The sequence below is a fragment of the Lynx canadensis genome, chromosome B3 (assembly GCF_007474595.2).
Source record: "Lynx canadensis isolate LIC74 chromosome B3, mLynCan4.pri.v2, whole genome shotgun sequence".
In the NCBI taxonomy this organism is placed as follows: Eukaryota; Metazoa; Chordata; class Mammalia; order Carnivora; family Felidae; genus Lynx; species Lynx canadensis.
In genome coordinates this window covers 133,625,713-133,648,518 of record NC_044308.2, presented here as the reverse complement: position 1 = coordinate 133,648,518, position 22,806 = coordinate 133,625,713, and the positions used below count along the sequence as shown (strand labels likewise).

The 22,806-nt window shown below is 39.9% G+C and overlaps 1 protein-coding gene across 5 annotated transcripts in view; it reads left to right on the top strand.

Moving 5' to 3' along the window:
* RPS6KA5 (ribosomal protein S6 kinase A5) overlaps positions 1 to 22,806 on the top strand; it is a 177,230-nt gene that overhangs the window by 71,041 nt on the left and 83,383 nt on the right. For 4 of the 5 annotated variants that reach the window (XM_030319783.2, XM_030319779.2, XM_030319781.1 and 1 more), the window contains exon 3: positions 325 to 543. In XM_030319783.2, coding sequence (XP_030175643.1) covers positions 325 to 543 — 219 coding nt within the window. Of the gene's footprint in view, positions 1 to 324; positions 544 to 22,806 lie in introns of those variants that run through there. The other variant, XM_030319787.1, reaches the window with a different exon arrangement.

Genomic DNA, 22,806 nt, shown 5'->3' with positions numbered 1-22,806 from the left:
TTGTTCCAGAATCAGATTGTGGATAATTGACCATAATAGCAGCTAGTTCCCTACAGCTAAAAATATTGAGGAGAAAATACCAGTAAAAGAGTGAAAACATAACGCTGTCAGCAGTGGTGAAATATGTAAATACCAAGGTTTAGACCTAGAAATATATTTGGCCTACAACGAAAGAAATCTGTCAAAGCTGTTTTATTTGAAACCGCAATAAAGGTACTTTTTCGTCAAGGAAAGTTCGTCACGCTTCTCGTAACTTTGACCTGCCAATAGATTACCGTTCTGTGTAGTATTTTCATTCTTTTTCTTTTTTCTTTTCATTTTCAGCTTATGGAAAAGTATTTCTGGTTCGTAAAATCAGCGGTCACGATACTGGAAAGCTGTATGCCATGAAAGTACTGAAAAAGGCAACGATAGTTCAAAAGGCCAAAACCACAGAGCACACAAGGACAGAGCGGCAAGTCCTGGAGCACATCAGGCAGTCAGCATTTTTGGTGACGTTGCACTATGCTTTCCAGACAGAAACCAAACTTCATCTCATTTTAGGTAAGTGTCCATTGGCCCTCGGTTGTCAGTTGTTCTTTTTACCAGAACACTTTTTCCCTTGGGTCTTGAGTCGCAATGAACTCAAAGGACCGCCTCCTTCAGACTTAGAAGAAATGAAACGGTTTGACTCTCATTCTTTCTGTGACGGCAGTTCCTTGAACACCATGAGTTGTTCTGGATTTGGGACCTCCCACCCTGAAGGGGTTTATATACTTCTATTCCACGTTCCTTTATTGGTCTTAAGGAATATTTGAGTCATTAGGCGGGGTCTGCTTCCCTGGGCATTGTGCTTCCACTCAAATGTGAGGACTGGAATGGTGACATGGGCCACAGTTTCTGCCTCAGGAGTTCTCAGGAGCTTTCCACTTTCGGGCTGAAAAAGGGATATTTGTGGAAACTGGTAGTTGGGGAAAAAGATAAAAGGGAGACTTCTATTCTTGGAGATGCTTTGCTTTTTTGGTGAAAAATCTGCATTTAAAGGAGATGCTCACCAGCCAGTCAATGGGGGCACTCTCATTTCTACCCACAGACACTTTCTGAATCCTTTCCTTTCCCAAACAGAGTTGGCCCATCATGTATGAACTTTGGAAATGTCCTCTGTTACATGTTGCCAGATTGCCTCATGGGAAAGTCGCAGCGTTTTCTGTTCCTCCTAATGATAAATGGTGATGCTGTACTCTGTCCTCATTGACTATTTCATCTGTTCCACTTTAGTCCCACCCTTGTGATAATTTGCATTTATGTGCTATGCTCCCCTGGTTCTCGAACTGTTCTGAAGGTTAGAGGAGATAGAAGTCCACATCGTGCTCTGTAAGCGTCACCTATTTCTTGAGTGTGAATGGTGTGCCTGCACCATGCTACGTGCCAAGTATTATCCATGGTGATCACTAGCCCTTCACGACAGTGCCGCTAGAGTCCCCTCATTAGTGATGTTGATGGTTCTAGAAGCTGTATCTCCTGAAGTTACATATCTTGTGTAAACTTGAGAATGAAGATTGGAACTCGGGTCTGACTCATTTCAAAGTCCGCCAAACAGTGCTGCCTATACTCTTTGATTATTGGTAGTACAGACAGGTAGGTTCTTAAATATATATTTGACAATTTTGTCAAATGCCTTTATTTCGGAAATTATACTTTTATCAATGACGCCTAAAGTTGCATTCACTTTTTGAGTCATGAAGTTACACTTCAGGCTCAGTTTGGAATGCTTACCGTCAACTAACAGTCCTAAATCTTGTATACGTAGAGGTCACACTCTCCCTTGCCCTGTCAGGGTCCCCTGTTACCATCATCATCTACCCGGTGTTCCTGCAAGTCAGTTATCATTTGGCTCTTCTTTCTGCCTCCTGGGTCTCCCTGCTCAGCTTTGTTACTTACTGATTCTTAAATACGTATTCCCGGAGTATCCCAGGTATATGGCACAGAGCACTTTCGTACAATGATTTTGAACACTTATGGCAGGAGAACTCTTCCCTCAAGTGACGACGCAGACATTCAAATGGAAAACAAATAGAAATGAGTACCCCTGCTTGAATCTGAGCCCAAGGACACAAAGTCCTGCCAGTTTATTTCTATACCCACCCTACAAGAATCTCCAGGGAAGCTTTAGGAAGTCCATGAACACTGCTTAAGAAGTAATTATCTTGTTTAAGCTTCTCCCCTTATAAAGAGCCGGCTCATCAAAGTGAAATCATGCGCCTAAGATCATGTAAGTAGTGTGAGCCTGACGTGGCAAGCAGCCACACTCCCAGACTCTGCACCACCGCAGAGCAGCTTTTCTCTTCCGCTCCTCTTCTTCCTGTTCTCGCACCATAACTGGACTCAGTCTTTTCTTTTACTGTTTATCGTAAATCGTGTAGTTTGGTAAATCATGTTTTTAATTTAGAAGTAGATGAATGGACGATTTTGTATTTGATTAAAAAACAATAGTCTTGGGGTGCCCGGGGTGGCTCTGTTGGTTAAGCGTCTGACTTCGGCTCAGGTCATGATCTCGCAGTTCGTGGGTTCAAGCCCCATGTTGGGCTCTGTGCCGACAGCTCGGAGCCTGGAGCCTGCTTCGGATTCTCTCCCTTGCACTCTGTCTTTCTCAAAAATAAACATTTAAAAACAAAGCAAAACAAAACAATAGTCTTTAATAGTATTGCTTTTTAGCTGTTGGTTCTCCATTAATTTTGCTCTTTGTTAGTGGCCCATAAATAAATACAGAAGAAAACAAGAAAACCTGTTTCTCGAGCCATCTCAGGAGTAGAATGTGGACTAGAATAGCACGCTGGCTCCATCATGAGTGAGGCAGTACCTTTGGAACGCATGCCCTCTACTTCCTCTCTGTGTTGATGTATTTAACATAATTTCTCATTGTGCATGTTAATACTTGTTTTTTTGGCTTTAAAATCAAGACTTTGCAGAATCTTTGAGCAAGGCTTTATTATCAACTGTTTTTATGGTTCAGTTTGCAATGCTTAGAATGCACACTAGGCCAGTTTTCCAAATGTTGTGCTATACACTTAGTCCTCATCTTAGTCCCTTTGAGCTGCTGTAACAAAATACCACAGACAGGGGGCTGAGACAACAGACGTCTGTTTTCCTCACTGTTGTGGCGGCTGGAAGTCCCAGATCAAGGTGCCGGTAGGGTTGGTTTCCTCTGAGGGCCATTAGGAAAGTCTGTTCCAGGCCTCTCTCCATGGCTGGCAGATGGCCGTCCTCTTGCTGCCTCTTCCAACAGTCCCCTCTCTGTGCATCACACCCGATGGTGCTTTATGTGTTCAATAGTCCTCTTATAAGGATACGAATCTGATTGGATTAGGGCCCACCCCGAATGCCTCATTTTAGTAATTTAATTACCTTTGAAGACCCTGTCCCGAAATACAGTCACGTTCTGAGGTAGTGGGGGTTAGGGCTTCAATATATTAATTTAGGGCAGGCAGGGAGGACACAGTTCAGCCCATAACTATCTGTTAAGTTTATAGATTAGAGAAAGCAAGAATTTTCATGTTGAGCTCTTCAGGGACCTAGCTGACCTTTTTTTTTTTTTTTTAAATTTTTTAAAATTTATTATTTTTGAGAGAGAGAAAGCACATGAGTGGGGAAGGGGCAGTGATGGGGGCGTGGAATGGAGGATCCAAAGTGGGCTCAGCACTGACAGCAGGGAGCCCAGCGTGGGCTTGTGCACCGTGAGATCATGACCTGGGCCGAAGCCGGATGCTTAACCAGCTGAGCCACCCAGATGCCTGCCCAGCTGACCTTTTTGTCTGAAGTAAATATTATAGACCTTTTTTAAAAAAAAATAATATATTTTTAAAACTATTTATTACTGTAAAAGCACATATATGCATATGGAAAATACGGAAAAGCAAAAATAAGAAATAAAAGATGTCAGAAAGCAAAAATAAGAAAACCTTTTCACTACTGGGAGTTTACCTCATTCTATATCGCTCGGTTATTACTTAGTATGTGTATCCTAGATCTTTTTGTCTGTGTGTCCGCATGCAGGCACGTTTTGTCAGATGAGGTGGTCCCGTGCTACCTTCGGTTTGCACCCAACATCCTTTCTTCAGCTGATGACGCCTGCTTTTCCTGGTTAATAAACTTTCACTTCATTTAATACCCAGTGGTACCAGTGATGTATTGTGCATATAACAAACCGCTCTACAAAGTAGTTGCTTCAGCAAGGATTTGTTTTCTCGTCATTTTGTGGGTTGGCCGGGCGGAGCTCTGCCGGTGGAGCCCAGACCTGCTCGTGGGATGGTGCTCAGCTAGCTGCAGGGTTGGCTGGCCTTAAACTGCCAAGATGGTTACACTCTCGTGTCTGAAAGCGAGTGCTGGCAGTTGTCTCGGGCACCTCTCTTCTCTGAGTGGCCTGTCGTCCTCCAGGGTAGTAGATCAGTTTCTTCCTAGCACAGCAGCCTCAGGGCAGCCGCCGAGAGGGCAAAGGTAGAGGCTGCAAGGCCTCCCAAGGCCAGGCTCTAGAACTCATGCAGCCTCCCCTCTGACCTGAGACCAGCCTGGATTTGATGGGTAGAGAAATAAACTCCCTTCCACCTTTTTTTTAGTTTTTTGTTTTTTTTTTTTAAATTAAGATCTAATAGACATACAGCATTATATTAGTCTTAGGTATACAGCATAATGATTTGGTATTTGTATATATTGCAAAATGATCACCACAGTATATCTGGTTAATGTCCCTCAGTACACGTAGTTACAGAATTTTGTTATGATGAGAACTTTGAAGATGTACTCTCTCAGCAACTTTCAAATATGCAACACAATATTACTAACTCTAGTTGCCCTGCTGTACGTGACATCTCCATGACCTGTTTTGTAACTGAAAGTTTGTACCTTTTTTTAAAAATGTATATTTATTTATTTTGAAAGAGGGAGAGAGAGAGAGAGAGAGAGAGAGAGCTCTGAAGGGGCAGAGAGAGAGGGGGAGAGAGAAATTCCTAAGCAGGCTCCACACCATCAGCACAGAGCCTGACGCAGGGCTTGAACTCACGAAGTGTGAGATCATGACCTGAGCCAAAATCAAGAGTTGGTCGCTTAACCAACTGAGCCACCCAGGCGCCCCAAAAAGTTTGTACCTTTTGACTCTCATCACTCATGTCACCTACTAATCCTCATCCCTGCCTCTGGCAACCACCTAAGTGTTCTATTTATAAGCTTGGTTTCTGTTTGTCTTTTGTTTCTTTTTTAAGGTTCGGCATATAAGTAAGATCATATGATATTTGTCTTTCTGTCTCTGATTTATCTCACTTAGCATAATGCCCTCAAGGTCCATTCATGTTGTCACAAATGCCATGATTTCATTCTTTTTTATGGCTGAATAATACTCCACTGTGTATGTATACCACACTTTCTTTATTCATTCATTGATGGACGCTTAGGTTATTTCGATATCTTGGCTATTGTAAGTATAATGATGCAGTGAACACAGGAGGAGAGCATATATCTTTTGAAGTTAGTGTTTTCATTTCCTTCAGAAAAATACCCAGAATGCAGTTGCTGGATCATATGGTAGTTCCATTTTTAGTTTTTGAGGAACCTCCATACTGTCTTCCACAGTGGCTGCACCAGGGCGCATTCCTACCCACAGTGCAGGAGGGTCCCTGTTCACATGCTCGCCAAAGACCTCACTTCCTGATGAGGGGACTACAAATAATTGGTGGCCATCTACCACACAAGGCCATATTCACATTTCACTAATTGTCACATAGTATCTTTTTCAGCTGATTCGTCCAAACCAGGATCCAGTCCAGGAACATGTACTTGGTTGTTATGTCCTTGAAGTCTCTTAATCTGGAACCTACCCTTTTTTGTATCCATGGCTTACTGGTCTGAGAAATTATCTTGTAGTATCTTTTAGCTTATCCCTCTCTCTACTGAATTCTAGTAGTTGGGAAGTTAGATCTGGTCTTGATAGATTGACGTTCACTATTTTAGCTGGAATAAATCGTAGGTGGTGTTGCATGTTTCATATTGTATCGCATCAGGAGAAACCCATTATCTGGTTGTTAGTAATGTGAAGACTAAGAGAGATGACAGTCTGATCCCTTTATAACAGAATTATGTTTTTTCCTTATTAGTGAAAATAATTTGCATGATGTTTTGGCACTATATGGTTTTAACAATTAATACTTGATAATTACTTGCTAAAATCAACGAATTATGAGTTGCAAAGTGGTGATTTTCTACGTCTATCATTTCTTCTATGTTTATTGGCTGGCATTCTTTCGTCAAGTGTGGCTTTCTGTCATCCACTGTAATTCTTTGGTTACCCTGAGACACGGTTTCTAACGGAAAGGCAAGAATCATTTCCTTTAACTGTCTGCATTCAAAGCGAGACGTTAAAAAGCAAACTCCAGTAGGCCTGTATTTCAGGGTGCCTGATATCAACTACCAACAGTCATAACCAGAGGTAGCTTGTCCCGTGTACTGTTCTGATTGTTCTCTTTTTCACTTACAAGTGTGTCCTAGAGCTCACCCTGCATAAGTTCATAAAGATCTTCTCATTCTTGGGATGCCTGGCTGGCTCAGTCGGTAGAGCATGTGACTCTTGATCTTGGGGTTGTAGGTCCGAGCCCCACATTGGGTGTGGAGATTACTTAAAACTAAAATCATAAAAAAAAAAAAAATCTCATTCTTTTAAATTTCCTTTGTAGCAATGCCATTCTGTTCTATGGTGTACACAACCAGTTCTGTATGACTGGATCTTTGGGCTGGTTCTAATCTTATTTTGAGGCTTCAGATACAACTTTGCACATGTAATTTCCCACTTGCGTAGGAAAAAACCATAGGCTTTCTAGGTCTGTATTTTGCATATACCCTTCCATAGCAGTTGCATCATTTTATACTCCCACCAGCATTGTCCTCGAGTGCCTGTTTGTCTGTGGAGCACGATTGAACTCGTGGGTGTTTCCTGGTCTCACAGGCGAGGAGTTGCATCTCAGTATAGAGCTAATGTACGGTCTTGTTAGTGACAGTGAACATCTTTGCTTATGTTTTAAAGGTCATCTGGGGTTTTTTTCTGAAAATCATTTGTACCCTTTGCTCATTTTTTTCTTAATTTTCGAGGAGCTCTTAGAGAGAGGAACCATTTGCAATATGCATTGTAAAAATTCCCCTGCTTTCCATTTGCCTCTTGACTTTACGATGTTTTTACCAGGTAAACAATTTAAATTTATGTGTAGTGGAATTTATTTTAAAACTATTTTTATGGCTTACAGATTTTCAGTCATAAAAATCCTCATAAAAGATCTCCTCAAATTTGAGGGTTATAAAAGAACTCAGTGATGTTTTTTTCCAGTGCTTATATAGTTTTATTTTTTGGATTGAGTACTTTGATACATGGAGCATTTTTCTTTGGGTATAACATAAAATAAGTATCCAACCTAATCTTTTTCGTTATGACTACTGGTTTTCTCAGTACCATTTAGTAAAAAAAGTCCAAATTTCCAATGACCCGAGGCTCTGCCTTTCCCATATTTTAAATTCTCATATACATCAGGGTCTGTTTCTTGATTCTCTGCTCTGTTTGGTTTGTTGAATCACTGGCCATAATCATGCTATTTTAGTTTATCCGAGTTCTACAGTGTGCTTTAATACCTGGCAAGGCTGGTCCTCAGAACCTTTTGGGGGGCCATCACGTTTGTTTATTTTTCAGCATGAACTTTAGAATCAAATTGTTGAGTTCTGTATGGGTGTTGAGCTTGTTAGGGTGTTTTTATTGGGATCGTTTTAAATTAAAACAAATTTAGGGAGAATTGACATTTTTATGATACGGGTTATTCCTGCTTAAGAACACGGTATGTCTTTTCTCATGTGTTGAATTCTGAGACCTACAGGAGCGTTTCTCATTTTCCTCCCACCCACATTTCTTAAGTTAATCTTAATCTGCCACGTGTCACCATTGTAAATGGGGTCTTCTCTTCTACTGTATCTTCTAGCTGAGAGCTGACAGTCTTTGTACATTAATTTTATACCTGCTGTCTGACTGCATTTTCTTACCCCCTCCATGGTACTTGTGTCCTGTCCTATTCTTTCTCAGCCTGCTCATGGCACACTGACTGGTTTGTCTCTAAGTTTTGCTGAAGTAACAGGTTATGAGATTTATTACCATTCTTGCTGTTCTTTAGGATGTGTTGGGAGCTGACGTGGATACCCACAACTAGGTTGCTGTCCCATTCCTCCTCGGATTCATGGCTCACTGGGCATTTCTTGACCAGTCTCCTTCCCTTGGGATAAAATTTGCCTGATTGGCACAGGCTTCTCCAAACGATAAGATTATTGTAACGTTAGTATTATCTTGACAGATGCTTACCCTTGACACTTGCCAGATATGGAGTATAGTGTTTCTGTCAGAACTGCGTAGGTACGATTGTTTCCTACAATATACCTGGTTTAGTTGTAATTGTCTTCCATTCATTTCTGTTGTTTTACTGTCTTCTACCTTAGGGCTCAGTAGCAGTGACTAGACTTGTCTCCTGGGCTGTAATTTGTTGACTACTCCTGTATACTCCATCTGTTGGAAGTCGCATTTCTGTGGGTTTTTTTTTTTTTTTTTAATTCTACATCGTGAATATCTTCTTAGGCTCTGTTGCAATTTACATCTAATGGTATCATATGGATTTAATGGGTTTTCTCCGTTATATAATTATTTAGCCTTTCCAAGTCTTATAACATGCAAACCATACGTACTTCCTTTTATAACTTTCTTTGTACCTCTCTCTGTATGGTTATAACAAGAAATATAAAAATATTTTATCTATTCTTGTTCTCTCTCTCTCTCTCTCTCTCTGTCTCTTAAAATTGTATTCATTTTAACTAACAGTGGGAGAGAATTCTCTGTGGAAAATAATCTATAAAAACAATTTTTCTTTTGGTATTCTCTGATCTGTTAATGGTAATTTTGTCAAAATACCAGCTAATTTATGACTGTATAAACTATCAGATTTATCAGTAGAATTAAGACACTAAAGAAGAGAGTGAAGAAACAAATCACAAAAGGTTTTATAAAGGTGATGCCAAGGAGCTTTGTTAATAATGAATGCCACCCCGGCCTTGTAGACAGTATCATGAGTCATCCTTTCAATATGAATTGAAGTTATTGAAAGCATTAAAGTTTCACTTTTGAGTCTTAATATCATCTCACACTTTGCAGGGCGAGGACATTGCCGAGATGGTAGCAGTTGGAGTGGATCATGATACATTGCAGTCTGTAGTACTTGGTAAAACAGGCAGTAATGGAAGGAACTTCCTTTTCTTTGCTTTGAAGTAAATATGACTAATTTCCAACACTGATAGAGAGGTCTTAGTCAGAACTTTATAATGATTTTGATAAGCTGGAATGCATTCATGAAGAAGTGCTATTAGAAAGTTGAGCTAAAACCAAAAGAAAAAAAAAAAAAGGAAGATGACTTTGGCATGACATTAAAAAGAAATTATTTTCAGGTATGTGTGGTATATCATATTAAGACTGTACTTGAGATACAAGACAAGAAGAGGTGCGATCAAGAGAGATTTGGGTGGTCTGGAGGAGGAAGAGTAGGTGGAAATGAGAACCAGAATGTGTAGGAGTTCATGTATTTGAGGCCAATCCGAAGCAAGAGAAAAATTTGTAGGGGAAGAAAATAAAAGAAGGCCAAGTAATAGTGCACAGTGGGAGTAGTGGTAAGGGCAGAATATGGGACTTAAAGCAGATAGCTCTTTGGAGGGTGCCACCGTAAGAGGAAACATGAGAGAGAAATGCTAAATAAAGGGATTTGAGATTAAAAAGGTTAAATGACTAGAGGTCAGAGTATTGCCAGACATAAGAAGATCTGTGGAGAGTGAAAGTAGAACCAGAAGATCTCCCTTTGAAAACAGGAGATGTAGGATTTCACCCTTGGTTTTGTCTGTTAGCTCTGCTTCCCCTCCTGCCAGCCGATTTCCATGAGATGCCATAAACAAAACAGAGCCTTCAAAAGTTGACCCAACTCTTCCCATGGATATCCTTGTACACCCTCAGGGGAAAATAGTGCTGTGTAGGTCGTTTCTGTAGTCTTTTGTAACATTTGAAGGCTCATCAAACTTAGTATCTCGAGTGGATTTCAGTGTCTCCACCTATTAATAGAAGCACATAAACTAAGAACAGCAGAGAGTTTCTGTGTTCAACAGTAAGTCACATCAGATGTGCATGGGTCTGAGCAGCTGAAACTATCCTCTACCAACTAGCAATGTATGTTCCTTCTCAACAAAGTGAACGTGTTCCATGTTATTAATGCTCTTGTTGCATGACTTCTCAACAGTATACTCAAAGCATGAACAGAAAAAGTTGCAAATACTTAGAAGTGACTTCGAGTACCTATTTTTTTGTTTTGAAATGGAAAAATTAAATAATACGTAGAAAGTAATAATTGTGATTGAAAGCGGATGCTGTTTACTTTAATGTTAATCCCATATTTCCCCAGTCTTACTGAGATGTAATTGACATATAACATTATATTAAAGATGTACAACATAATGATTTGATATGTTTATATGTTGTGAAATGATTACCACACTAAGTTAGTTAACACCTATCACCTCAGAGAGTTACAAATATTTTTTCTTCTGATGAGAACTTTCAAGACCTACTCTCTTAGCAACTTGCAAATATACGGTACAGTATTGTTAATGAGAGCCCCATAAAATATTGTCTCAAAAATATGAATAATTTGTCATAGGGAGTTGCTGGAATCCTGGAAATTTTGTGGGGATCTTCAGGTCGAGTTCTGAAGATTAGTTCATTGTTTTTAAAAAACAAATGTACTAGCTTAAAGGCTACTTCTTTCTCTTCCAATCTCCTCCCCTTTTCCCAAAACACACACAGAGACAGACCCACACCACAGAGTGTGCTGTCCTAAATCCAAGAAGGAAATATTATTGAGGATGCGGTAACCCTACAACAACAAAATGGAATCTACTTGCTATTGTTAAATATCTGTGTCAGTTAAGTGTCATTGAAATAAGACATAAATTGCATCCCTTGTATGAAAAAAAAAATTTGACCTAAATTAGAGGAACATCATTCTAGCATAATAGAGAAAAAGATTCTTTTAATGGGAACTGTGAAGGATCTGGCACTTTATAATTATTTTTAATTATTTTCTACAAGGACATATTAATGTGTCACAGTACTAGAATTGCTGCCCACTGGTAGAAGTCTTATGCACTGTAACTTGTTACTTCTCTAGACATAAACTTCACCCAGACTTTTGGGTGAAGACTTCTTCCTCAGTCCATGGGCCTGATACTGAGCCAGTTTAGAAGCATAGGGACTCTTGCAGATCTCAAAAGTAGACGAATAAATGATGGTTCATAGGAGAGATGATATGTGCCTTCAAATTCAAGCTCATTATGTAGGTTTCCTGGAGGACTCTTTGGGATACTGACCCCTTTGGTACAAGAGGTGAACTGTATCAAGATTTTGTCAATTCTAAAACTCTTCATGCATGCTACAAATATTAGCCTGCTTACCCCATGCCAAGTGCTTGGAAATAGTAGCAAACAACCTAGACAAGATTCTCTACCCTCAGAGCCTTGTAATCGAAAAGGGGGACAGACATTAAATAAATTAGCACATAACTGAGTACTTAGTTGAAGCAAGTAGTCGGAAGGAGATGCAGAGGGCACTAATGAAAGTCAGTCGTGAAAACACCTAAGTCTAGTCTGTGTTGTCAGGCAAGACCTTCCCAGAGAAGTGACATTTAAAGTGTAATTTAAGAGGAAGAATAGAAGTTAGGTGAGCAACAGGAGGGGATATGGAACAATGTTCCAGGCACAGGGCTCCACCCAGCATGTGTGGTAGCCTGAAAATAGGAGCAGTAGAGGGCTACCAAAATGTCAATGGGAACCCAGTGGAAACAGTCCTGTGCTGTGTGGTTGTGAGGTCAGATCATGCAGGGCTTTTAGATGTTGGAGTCGGTTGGACTTGTGTCACCTTAAGCAAGTCCCTTGGTTTTAAGCATGATTTACAACTTACCAATGTCTTCTCCATTAGCTGTTTTGCGAAACAGACTACCCCAAGTTAAGTGGCTTTAACACAGCCATTTTGGGGCAAGTCAGTTTGGGCTGGACCCACAGGCGTGGTTCCCCAGTCTTACTTTACTCTCCTTGAAATCTTTCTCTTGGTTTGCAAAGTACAGCTGAAAAGTCAAATAATGTGAGGGCTGAAAAGCATCCATTGTCTGGTAACACAAGGTTGTTTTTAACCCTAGTCTACGGTGCTATTATGAAGGTGGACGTTGTTCTGTAGTGTGTTAAGCAGTAAATAGAGGCTGTGGTGGGCTGAATGATGGCCACCCAGAAATGCTCACAGCCTAATCCTTGGAACCCATGAATATGTCGGGTTATACGACAGATGAGAATTAAGGTTGCAGATGGAATTAAAATTGTTAGTCAGCTACCTTAAAATAGGGGGATTTTCCCAGATTACCTGGACAGGCCCAGTGTGATCACAGGGGAGGGTGGTTAAAAGTGAAAGAGGAAAACAAAAGAGGAGAGTGCACTGGAGATGTGACTACAGAAGAGGTTAGAGTAACGGGGTGTGAGCAGTTGACTTGACTGCCATTGCTGGCTTTGAAGATGGAAGGGGCCATGAGCCCCAGTGTGGGTAGCCTCTTGAAGCTGGAGAAGACCAGGAAACAAGACTTTCCCCCAGAACTTCCAGAATAAATGCAGCCCTGCTGACACCTTGATTTTAGCCCAATGACATGCATGTCAGACTTACGATCTACAACATAAAGTAATAAATTTGTTTTGTTTTAAGCCACCAACTCTTGTAGTAATTTGATTACCAACAATAGGAAGTAAACAGAGGGTAGGGAGAGTCAGATATCCACATAGACCCTCTAAAGAAGTTTGCCATCAAAGGAAGAAGAAAGAGAAGATGAGGACCTGCAGGATTTAGGGAGGATGGTATTGTTTGAAAATGGCAGAGATGCTGCACTTTTGAATTTTTACATTATCTGTGTGATTTCTGAGTTATTTATGCTTCTTAGAGATACAGCATCAGAGTGCTTACCCAACACTCCCCACTACTATCACATAAAACTCTTTAAAAGCAAGTTAATTGTACTTGAATACAAATCAGATATCTCTGCAACTTTAAAACTTGATTGCACTAAAATACCAATTCTATAAGAACATTTCTCTTTAGCTTAATACTGACTAAAACTAATTATACCCTAGTAGTACTTGATGGTAATATATGTTAAACATTTATAAGCCTTGAAATTATGCTTACGTTGAGAAAGTAGATGTCAGGACACCATGAATTTGAATTTTATTTCTAAATCATTACAAGTAAACTGGGCATTATTTTTCAATCCTATAAATTGTAATTGATCTCTATAAACAATAACAGTAGTCAATAAACACTGTGCAATGCATGCTTATTATATCTGGCCCAAGTTTAACTCTTGGTAGCTCATTGAATCCTCATGACAATCTTATGTGGGAGTTGGAATTATTTATATTCACATTTTACAGATAGAGAATATGAGCCATTAAACATAAAAAGACCCATTTAGCAAATACAAAAGAATTGAGATATAATTTTTTTTAAGTTTTTATTTATTTATTTTGAGAGAGACAGAGACAGCACAAATGGGGAGGGGCAGAGAGAGAGAAGGAGAGAGAGAATCCCAAGCAGACTCCAAACTGTCTGTGCAGAGCTCGATGCGGGGCTCAAACTCACAAAACCATGAGATCAGGACCTGAGCAGAAACCAAGAGTCAGACGCTTAACCAACTGAGCCACCCAGAGAGCCCAGAGATATAATTTGTATTATCTTAAGTTGGCTTTATTGTGATTTTTTTTTAGAAACTTCTGCCTTTTAAAATATTTTTTAAAAATTTGCATGTAGTTGACACACAATATTACACTGATTTCAGGTGTACGACATAGTGTTTCATCTTCTCTATACGTTATGCTACCTCACCACAAGTATGGTTACCATCCGTCCCCTTACAACACTCTTAAAATACCATGGACTGTCTTCCCTGTGCTGTGCTTTTTATTCCCGTGACTTACTCATTCCATAACTGGAAGCTTGTTGACCCATTTTGCCCATCTCCCCACCCCCTTCCCACTGGCAACCATTAGTTTGTGCTCTGTATTTATAAGTCTGATTATGCTTTTGTTTGCTTACTCATTTTTTTGTTTCCTAGATTCCACATATGAGTGAAATCTTATGGTGTTTGTCTTTCTTATTCCGACCTACTTCATTTACCAAAATACCCTCTGGGTCCATTCTTGTTGCAGACGGCAAAATCTCATTCTTTTTAATGGCTCTGTAATATTCCAGTGTGTGTGTGTTTTGTGTGTGTGTGTGTGTGTGTGTGTGTACACACCCCACATCTTCCTTATCCATTTGCCAGTAAACATTTAAGTTGCTTGCTTCCATATCTTGGCTGTTGTAAATAATGCTGCAGTAAACATAGGGGTACATATATCTTTTCAAATTAGTGTTTTCATTTTCTTTGGGTAAATACCCAGTAGTGGAATTACTGGATCACATGGTATTTCTGTTTTTAATTAAAAAAATTTTTTTAATGTTTTATTTATTTTTGAGAGAGAGAGAGACAGACAGACAGACAGTCTACAAGGGGGTAGGGACAGAGAGGAGGGAGACACAGAATCTGAAGTAGGCTCCAGGCTCCGAGCTGTCAGCATGGAGCCCAATGCAGGGCTCACGCTTGTGAACCGCAATATCATGACCTGAGCCAAAGTCAGACGCTTAACCGTCTGAGCCACCCAGGTGCCCCTGTTGCTAATTTTTTTTTTAATGTTTATTTATATTGAGAGAGAGAGAGAGAGAGTATGTGTGAGCAGGGGAAGGAGAGAGAGAATCCCAAGCAGGTTCTGCCCTGTCAGAGCAGAGCCTGATATGGGGCTTGATCTCATGATCATGACCTGAGCAGAAATCAAGAGTCAGATGCTTAACAGACTGAGCCACCCAGGCGCCTTCTGTTTTTAATTTTTTGAGGAAGCTCCATACTGTTTCCCACAGTGGTTGCACCAGTTTACATTCCCACTAACAGTGCATGAGGGTTTTTTTTTCCTCTACATCCTCACCAACACTTGTTATTTCTTGTCTTTCTGATTCTAGCCATTCTCACAGGTATGAGATGATACCTCACCTGTGGTTTTGATTTGTATTTCCCTGATGAGGAGTGATGTAGAGCATCTTTTCATGTGTCTGTTGGCCACCTGGATGTCTTTGGGAAAATGTTTATTTAGGGTTTTTGTCTATTTTTTAATCAGATTGATTTTTTGGTGTTGAGTTGTGTAAGTTCTTTATATATTTTTTATATTAACCCCTTAAAATGTAATCATTTGCATATAAGAAGTTTCTTTTAGTTTACTCAAGGAACCAGCAGTCTATACAAGCATCATTTAAGGTCTTGCATTGTATGGACTATAAAATAGGTTCCAGCTGCTGCACACTCTCAGATTTTCTTCCTCTCTTCTTTCTTTTGCACGTTAACAATTTCTTGGAAATTTTTGGAAATGCCTATCATATTTGGTAAAAATTTAAACATAATAATGATATCAAGAGTTGGTGAGAACTTTGTTTTTTAAGGCATTCATTCACTGTTGGTGGGGAGTATGAGTGCCTATAAGCCTTTCTGAGGAAAGCGCTTATAAAATATTGTCAGCAATAAAAATTTAATATGTAAGTATGTTATAGCTCTGCAGTATAACTCTATGAATCTGTCCTACTAATCTATACTTGCCCAGCCAGACAAAATGTACGTCCAACCAACAAAGAGAAAGAGCAATGGAATTAGAAAATCATCATTGGATCCAAAGTGGGTAGACAGTGGTTTGATGAGGAATAGGATATTTCTACATAGTCTCAATTCATCTCCCCATATATTGCCAGTTAATTACAAAAGGAAACAGAGTAACTCTACTATGGAGAAACCTGGCAAACACCACACTAATCATGTGATCAAAATTAACACCATTTTTGGGAGAACTAGCATCACATGCTTCCTGATATTTTCTAAGACGGTCACATCATGTCATTGCTATTCCTTCCAAGAATGCATAACCTGCATCTGATCATGAGAAAACATCTGGGGGAAAAAAATGAAATTGAGGGTTTGTCTATGAGATAACTGAACTATCCTCTTCATAGATGTCAAGATCAAGAAAGAAAGAAAGACTGAGGGTCCAGACTAAAGACCTAGGATCTCCAATGCATTGTGTGATCATAAACTAGGTCCTAGGCTAGAAACAAAAGTAGCTAGAGAGCGTATTAGTGGGACGGATGACAAGACTTGAATAAAGGGCAAATTAGATAATAGTGTTTTTATCATAAAGTTTCTGATCTTGATAATTGTACTGTGGTTATAGAAAAGGGTGGGTTTTTTTTTTTCCTTAGGAGGTGCACCCTGAAGGATTTAGGGGTAGGAGCGTGATGTCTCCAACTTATTCTCAGGAAGAGTATGCACATATATAAAAACACGAAAGAATACTAAAGCAAATGAAGCAAAATGTAAACAGTTGGTGAATTTTCATCATGGTTATGTAGGGATTCCTTGTACTGTTCTGGCAAATATCTTTTGTAAGTTTGAAATTATATCAAGATAAGTTTAAAAATAAATAGATAAAGCCCAAGGCAAGGCAGGATGACCTAGGAAAAACTTTTCGAATAGGGCCCAGATGTAATGACAGTTTTCACCAGCCTTTCTTGACTAAAGATGATGCCACATTTTGTGTCAATATTCCATATAATGTAAGCCTGAGGAACAAGATTAGAATATAATTTGTCCAAAATGGTGTTATTCAAGTTTATACTTCTCTTCTGTTCTGACTTTGGCCAGAGCCATTATGGCATATCCAGAAAGAGGTATAGATACAATTACATGTATCGTCCTTTGTATGTATTATTTCTCACAACCAAATATTTGATGAGATTTCGACTGCCGGCAATTTGAGGTTCTAATCTCTGACAAGGACCGAGACTGTAGTGGTGCCTGGCTGTCTCTATTGGTAGAACGTCGGACTCTTGATCTCAGGGTCGTTAATTCTAGCCCTATGTTGGGTGTGGAACCTACTTCAACAACAATAACAACAACAAAGAACCTGGACTCCTAGACTGTAGCTCTTCTGTGTTGCCAAATTCAGTTCATCGTCTTGAACAGGCAGGTGGGCTAAGGTTATCACCTCTTAGGAAAAATTAAGGAGTCTTCCACAAGGATGGACGTATTCCTGGAGGCAAGGCCAAGTAATTTTTTTTTTTTTTTTGAGAAAACAGCCCAGTCCATTCCTGTAAGATATAAATCGACTCTTTTAAATTATGTGCTATAAATGGGTCAGTGATAATTTTAGCTTGGTACATTCTTAGAAGAGATTGAAACTCATTGTTTACTGTGGCCGTTAAAAAAAACCCTCTGTGTAGCAACCCCCCTCCCGCCAAGAATGTCTACTTTTGAGCACTGTGACATTCAGATGAGCCCTCCAAACTTGTCAAACTTAATTGTGAAGAACATGTAAGATAGCACAATTTTATGACCAAATATATAGAATTATTGGCTCTAAGCCATTTACATGTTTGAGGGACAAAACAGTTGATTTTCTTTTTTTTTTAGAACAGTTGATCTTAAGGCAGTTTTTTGGACAGGAATTAACCAGACCAGCTGCACGATGAGGCTGCTGTTAGTAAGCAACAGTAAAACCATATTTGGAGGAAGTGAAGCACATTTCCAATACGGCATAAAAAAATCACTCTTTGGAGTTAGACTGCCCATATTCATAATCCCTATCCTCCCACTCACAGGATATACAACTTTGTATAATTTGTTTAGCCTCACTATTCTCTTCGGAGTACCTATTTTCTCTGGGGATCATACTATTAGAATAGTACCTAAGAGCACTGTTGATAAGGGTCAGATTCACTGTCATATCTAAGTGGAACAGGCACACAGAAGGTGCCCCATGTCTGTAGTTGTTATTACTTCTTTGTCTGGTCTCAAAAGCAGCGAGCTGTGTTGAGATAATAAATTTTAAAGGAGAGCAGTGAAAACCCTGTTTTATGTTCCTGAATTCCTACCTGTCAGCAGCCCTTTCCTGCTTCCCTGACTTAACAGGCTATAGAGATGTGGCTTCCATACAAGAGCCTTCACGGAGTCAGTACCACTTGGTTCACTTTATGTCCAGAGAGGCAAGAAGATTCAGGAATATCAGTAAAAATGGAGCATTCTCATGCTGTTTCCGACAGTTTCCCTATCATAAACAGAATAAAAACAGTCAACATTGGCTTCAAACAAACCAACCACCAAAAAACGCCAAACTTCATGCTTGCAATTTGTTGTGAAAGAAATTGGCAGAAACCTGAGAAATCTAATTTCTAGAAATCTAATGAATCCATAATTTGTACAGGAAACTTATTACTCAGGGTAGACATGTTGGCATGGGCCAAAAGCTGACCAAGCAGAGTAGACCTGAGGTAATTCTAGTTTCCACTCAGCAACTTTTTTCGGTCTGAACTTTTAGTAAGTCTTTTATGGGAGGAAATATAATTTATGCTCAGTTGGAAAGGATGGGGGTGAAGGGTGGGGTTCCTTGCTTTATAAAGCTGAGAAGAATCTTCCTCCCAGATACCAGTAAGGATCTGGGTTTTTGTGATGTCACTGACCATATCCATGCCATTGCTAACTCTGTCCCAGAATTGATTCCAGTATTCTCCTTCAAGAGAGTCAAGATTTTATAATTCAGCTCATATTTAACAATATCCCTACGGTCTTTTAAATTTGTGTTATTGTTGTCTCACTGCCTGGCTAAATTGTTTTTTTGTTTTTTTTTTTAAATTTTTTTTTCAACGTTTATTTATTTTTGGGACAGAGAGAGAGACAGAGCATGAACGGGGGAGGGGCAGAGAGAGAGGGAGACACAGAATCGGAAACAGGCTCCAGGCTCTGAGCCATCAGCCCAGAGCCTGACGCGGGGCTCGAACTCACGGACCGCGAGATCGTGACCTGGCTGAAGTCGGACGCTTAACCGACTGCGCCACCCAGGCGCCCCCTGGCTAAATTGTTTTTACTTAGGGCAAGCAAGCCCCAACTTTACCCTATTAGATTTGCTAGATCTCTTGATAAACACACCAATGTAAAGACACCAGAATGCGGTCCCAGCACATCCTCAGTAGTCAGAGATCTTGTTGAAAATGAAAACCCCTTGCTCCATTTCACTTTGTAAAGCTCTGGACCTCACCAGTCCAATCCTAAATACAAATAATCCCCAGGACAGCTATGCCAAGCAAGGGTAGAAGTCAGTGAGAAGTGAGCTCAGTGCCCCGGAGAGGCCGGAACCAGGTGTGTGTGCCGTGATGATAAAGTTTGCGGTGCTGGAGACCTGTAGGACACTGTTTTCAGATGTTTCCCGTGTGCTGGCAGCCAGTACTCATTGGCTTGTTTGTAAATAGAACTTGATAGGAACTTTTCCACTCAAATTTACAATGTTGTTGTAGGGGCCATGTTCCTTAACCTGTTTTTGGCTTCCAACTCCCTGGAGAATCTGATAAAAGCTGTAGACCCTCTCTTCTCAGAAGAATGCACAGATGCTTACGTATGCTTGAAAACAATTGCACATAATTTCAAGGAATTTACATGAAGCACTTTCAGGATGGTTCATGGAGCCTGCTCTTCGTGCTCCAAAACCAGCCATAAGAAGTCTATCTTCCTCTCCCTCAAAACGTTCCAGAGGGCTCTTTTGTACCTCTTTAACAGTCTTTGAATAATTGAGGGTGATGATGAGGATCATGGTAACTACCTTGTATTGAGCTTTCAGTGTTTGTTAGACACTGTGTATTCCTTATCCCCAGAAGTGAACTCTGGGTCATCCTCTCCAAACCTGTTCTTCCAGCAGCCTTCCCCAACTCCATCTCTTCAGGTGCTCCGGTGGGACTGGATCTGTACCCCTACCACTGCAGTCGCCTTCCTCCTAACCACCATCCTCTCTCACCCTGCTTCATTGCAAGCGATCCCCTTATTTCTACCCTTGCCCTTCTCAACACAGCAGCCAGAATCATTGATCCTAGTAAAGCGCAAGTCTTATCTTCCCTCACTGTTCTACTCAGAATCCTCTACAGGCTTCCCATCTCATTCAGAGTGAAAGATGAGATCCTTCCAATGGCCAGCTCAGCTCCAGAGGATCACAGTACGTTGTACCGTGCATGGTATGCATAGCAGCCCCGGTGACGGTCTGTAAGACTTTGCACAACTCTCCCACCCCCATAACTCAGTGACTTCTGTGACCCTCGCTCTCCCCTGCTACGTTTTCCTTGTTCACTGTGTTCTAGCCACGTTAGCTTCCTTCCTAATTGTTAGGTGCACCAGGCTCTCCTGCCTGAAGCCTTTGCACTTGTTACTTCTGCCAGGAATCGGGTCCCCCCAACATCTGTTTAGCTCATGTCTTCACTTTCTTAAATTCTTTGTTCAAGAGTCACCTTGGTGAGGCATACACCGACCACCCTTATTAAAATGCAGTCCTCAGCTCTATCCTGGCATTCCCTATCTGCCTTTAGCTGTGCTATTTTTTCCATAGCAATCATCATCTTCCAACGTATTCATAGTATCTTGTTTACTTATGTTTCTCTCTTCCCACCGGAATGCAGGCTTCACTAGGATGGAAAATTATTGCCTGTTTAGTTTGGCATATGGGTGCAGTATCTAGAAAAGTAATTGTTATATAATAAGGGCTCAAAGCCTGTTGAATGAAATGAACAAACCCTAGGGAAATATATTGTTCTCCTTTTATAATTATGGTTTTAGATTCAAAGAGATTAAGCAACTTGCTCAAAGTCACACAACTGATGAATGGTATCACTAAGATTTTTGGATTTTCTGACACTAAAGACTTAGGTTCTTAAATACCAAAAATACTTCTTTCCAAAGATATATAAAATAAGAGGTCAAAATGTAGTCTAGAAGTGGCAGTCTTACAAGGCTGAGGAGTCAAAAGTTGGAGTTTGGGGCCAACACAATGGCTGCAAAGGACCCTTTTCCTTTGTGACAAAGGATGCTGCCAAGAAGGGAACCACAGGTGAGGTGGTTCAGAAATCTCTGTGTGTGGACTGACTTCCCAGCATGAGTGCATGGGGTGAACATCTAAGTGGCCCAGACAAAAGCTGGAAAGGTTGAAAGAGCCCAATAAAGATTTCAGCAGCTCCCACCTTTGGGGAGACAGTTTGGAGTTAAATTCCTCCCAGGGTATAGGGACTTGGTAAACTCTACAAGACTTTTGTCAAAATTCTAGAAGAGCCAGGCCATAAGAGTAAGAACCACACTTGCAGAATCAAAAATAAGTGGTGGTAGCGAATTTTAACTCATTGAATAAACTAAACCCCTGAGTCCTTTCAGATGTAAATAAATAAATTGAATGATGGGATTTGGGATAATTACATGGTTTCAAAGTACTTCTCCAAAATTACTTACTAATTACAAAAGTGAAATAGGTAACTTTACGGTAGAGAAGCCAAGGAGACACTGCCTTAATCAAGAGATCAAAGTGAAAATCATTGATACTAGGATGAATCGAAATCAGGCCCTACCTGAGACGATGCACCAAGAACAGTGTGACTTCCATGATTTCCTCTAGTGATGCTCACCTGAGTATGATCATGCAGGTACATCAGACAAATTCAGATTGTGGGACAGTGTGCAAAGTACAAAGCCTGTAATCTTCCAAGTGTCAAGGTTATGAAAGTCAAGGGAAGAGAGGAACTATTCCGAACTGAAGAAATTGGATGACTAAACTGAACATTTGATTCTAAACTGGAATCTTTTGCTGTAATACTTTGAGAACAACTAAGGAAACTTGACATTAGGATTGAGTATTAGATGGTAACAATATATTTGTGTTAATATACTGATTTTGTAAATGATCATGTCGTGGTATGGCATCCAAATGAAAGTGTGCTTGAGTGATGGGTTGTCAACTTGACAAATCACTTAGATGGGTTCCTGAAAAAAGTTTTATGACTATATTTAAGACTTGTCTTTAGATTTATGATTGTTTCAAAATAAAATGAAAAAAAAAGTGTATTTCTATATAGTAGGATCAAACAACTGGAAAGTGGAATTTTTTGAACATAAAATACTTGGGAATAAATTTACTCTGTAAATTCTACATTGCTGAGAGAAATTAAAGAAAACATGATTAATAGAGAGATGTACCATGTTCATGAGTAGGAACACTCAATGTTGTTCACATGCCAGTTCTCCCTAAATTGAACTATAGATGGAAAACTGTCAAAGTCACAATCCAAGCAGGGTTTTGGTGGAGACTGACAAACTGACTCCAATTCCTATGCAAAAACAAAGGAACTAGAATAGCTCGTTCAGTCTTAAAGAAGAACAAATATGGGAGGCTTAAATGATCTGATTTAAAAATGACTATTAAGTCACAGTAATCGAGGCAGTATGGCATGAAACTTATAGATCAGTGGGATAGAACAGGACTCCAGAAATACACCCACACTTCTATAGCCCTTTGATTTTTGACAAATGTGACAAAGCAATTCAATGGGGAAAGAAGTAAGTGGTGCTAGAACAATGAAAAAAGTGAATCTCAACACTTACTTTGCTCCATACACAAGTATTAGTTTGAAACAGACCCTAAACATAAAAGTTAAGCATATAAAGCATTTATAAGAAATCATAGGAGAATATCTTTATAACTAGTGTAGGCAAAGTCTCCTCAAAACAGTAACCAAAAGGAGGAGGCGGACGGAAGCAGTAT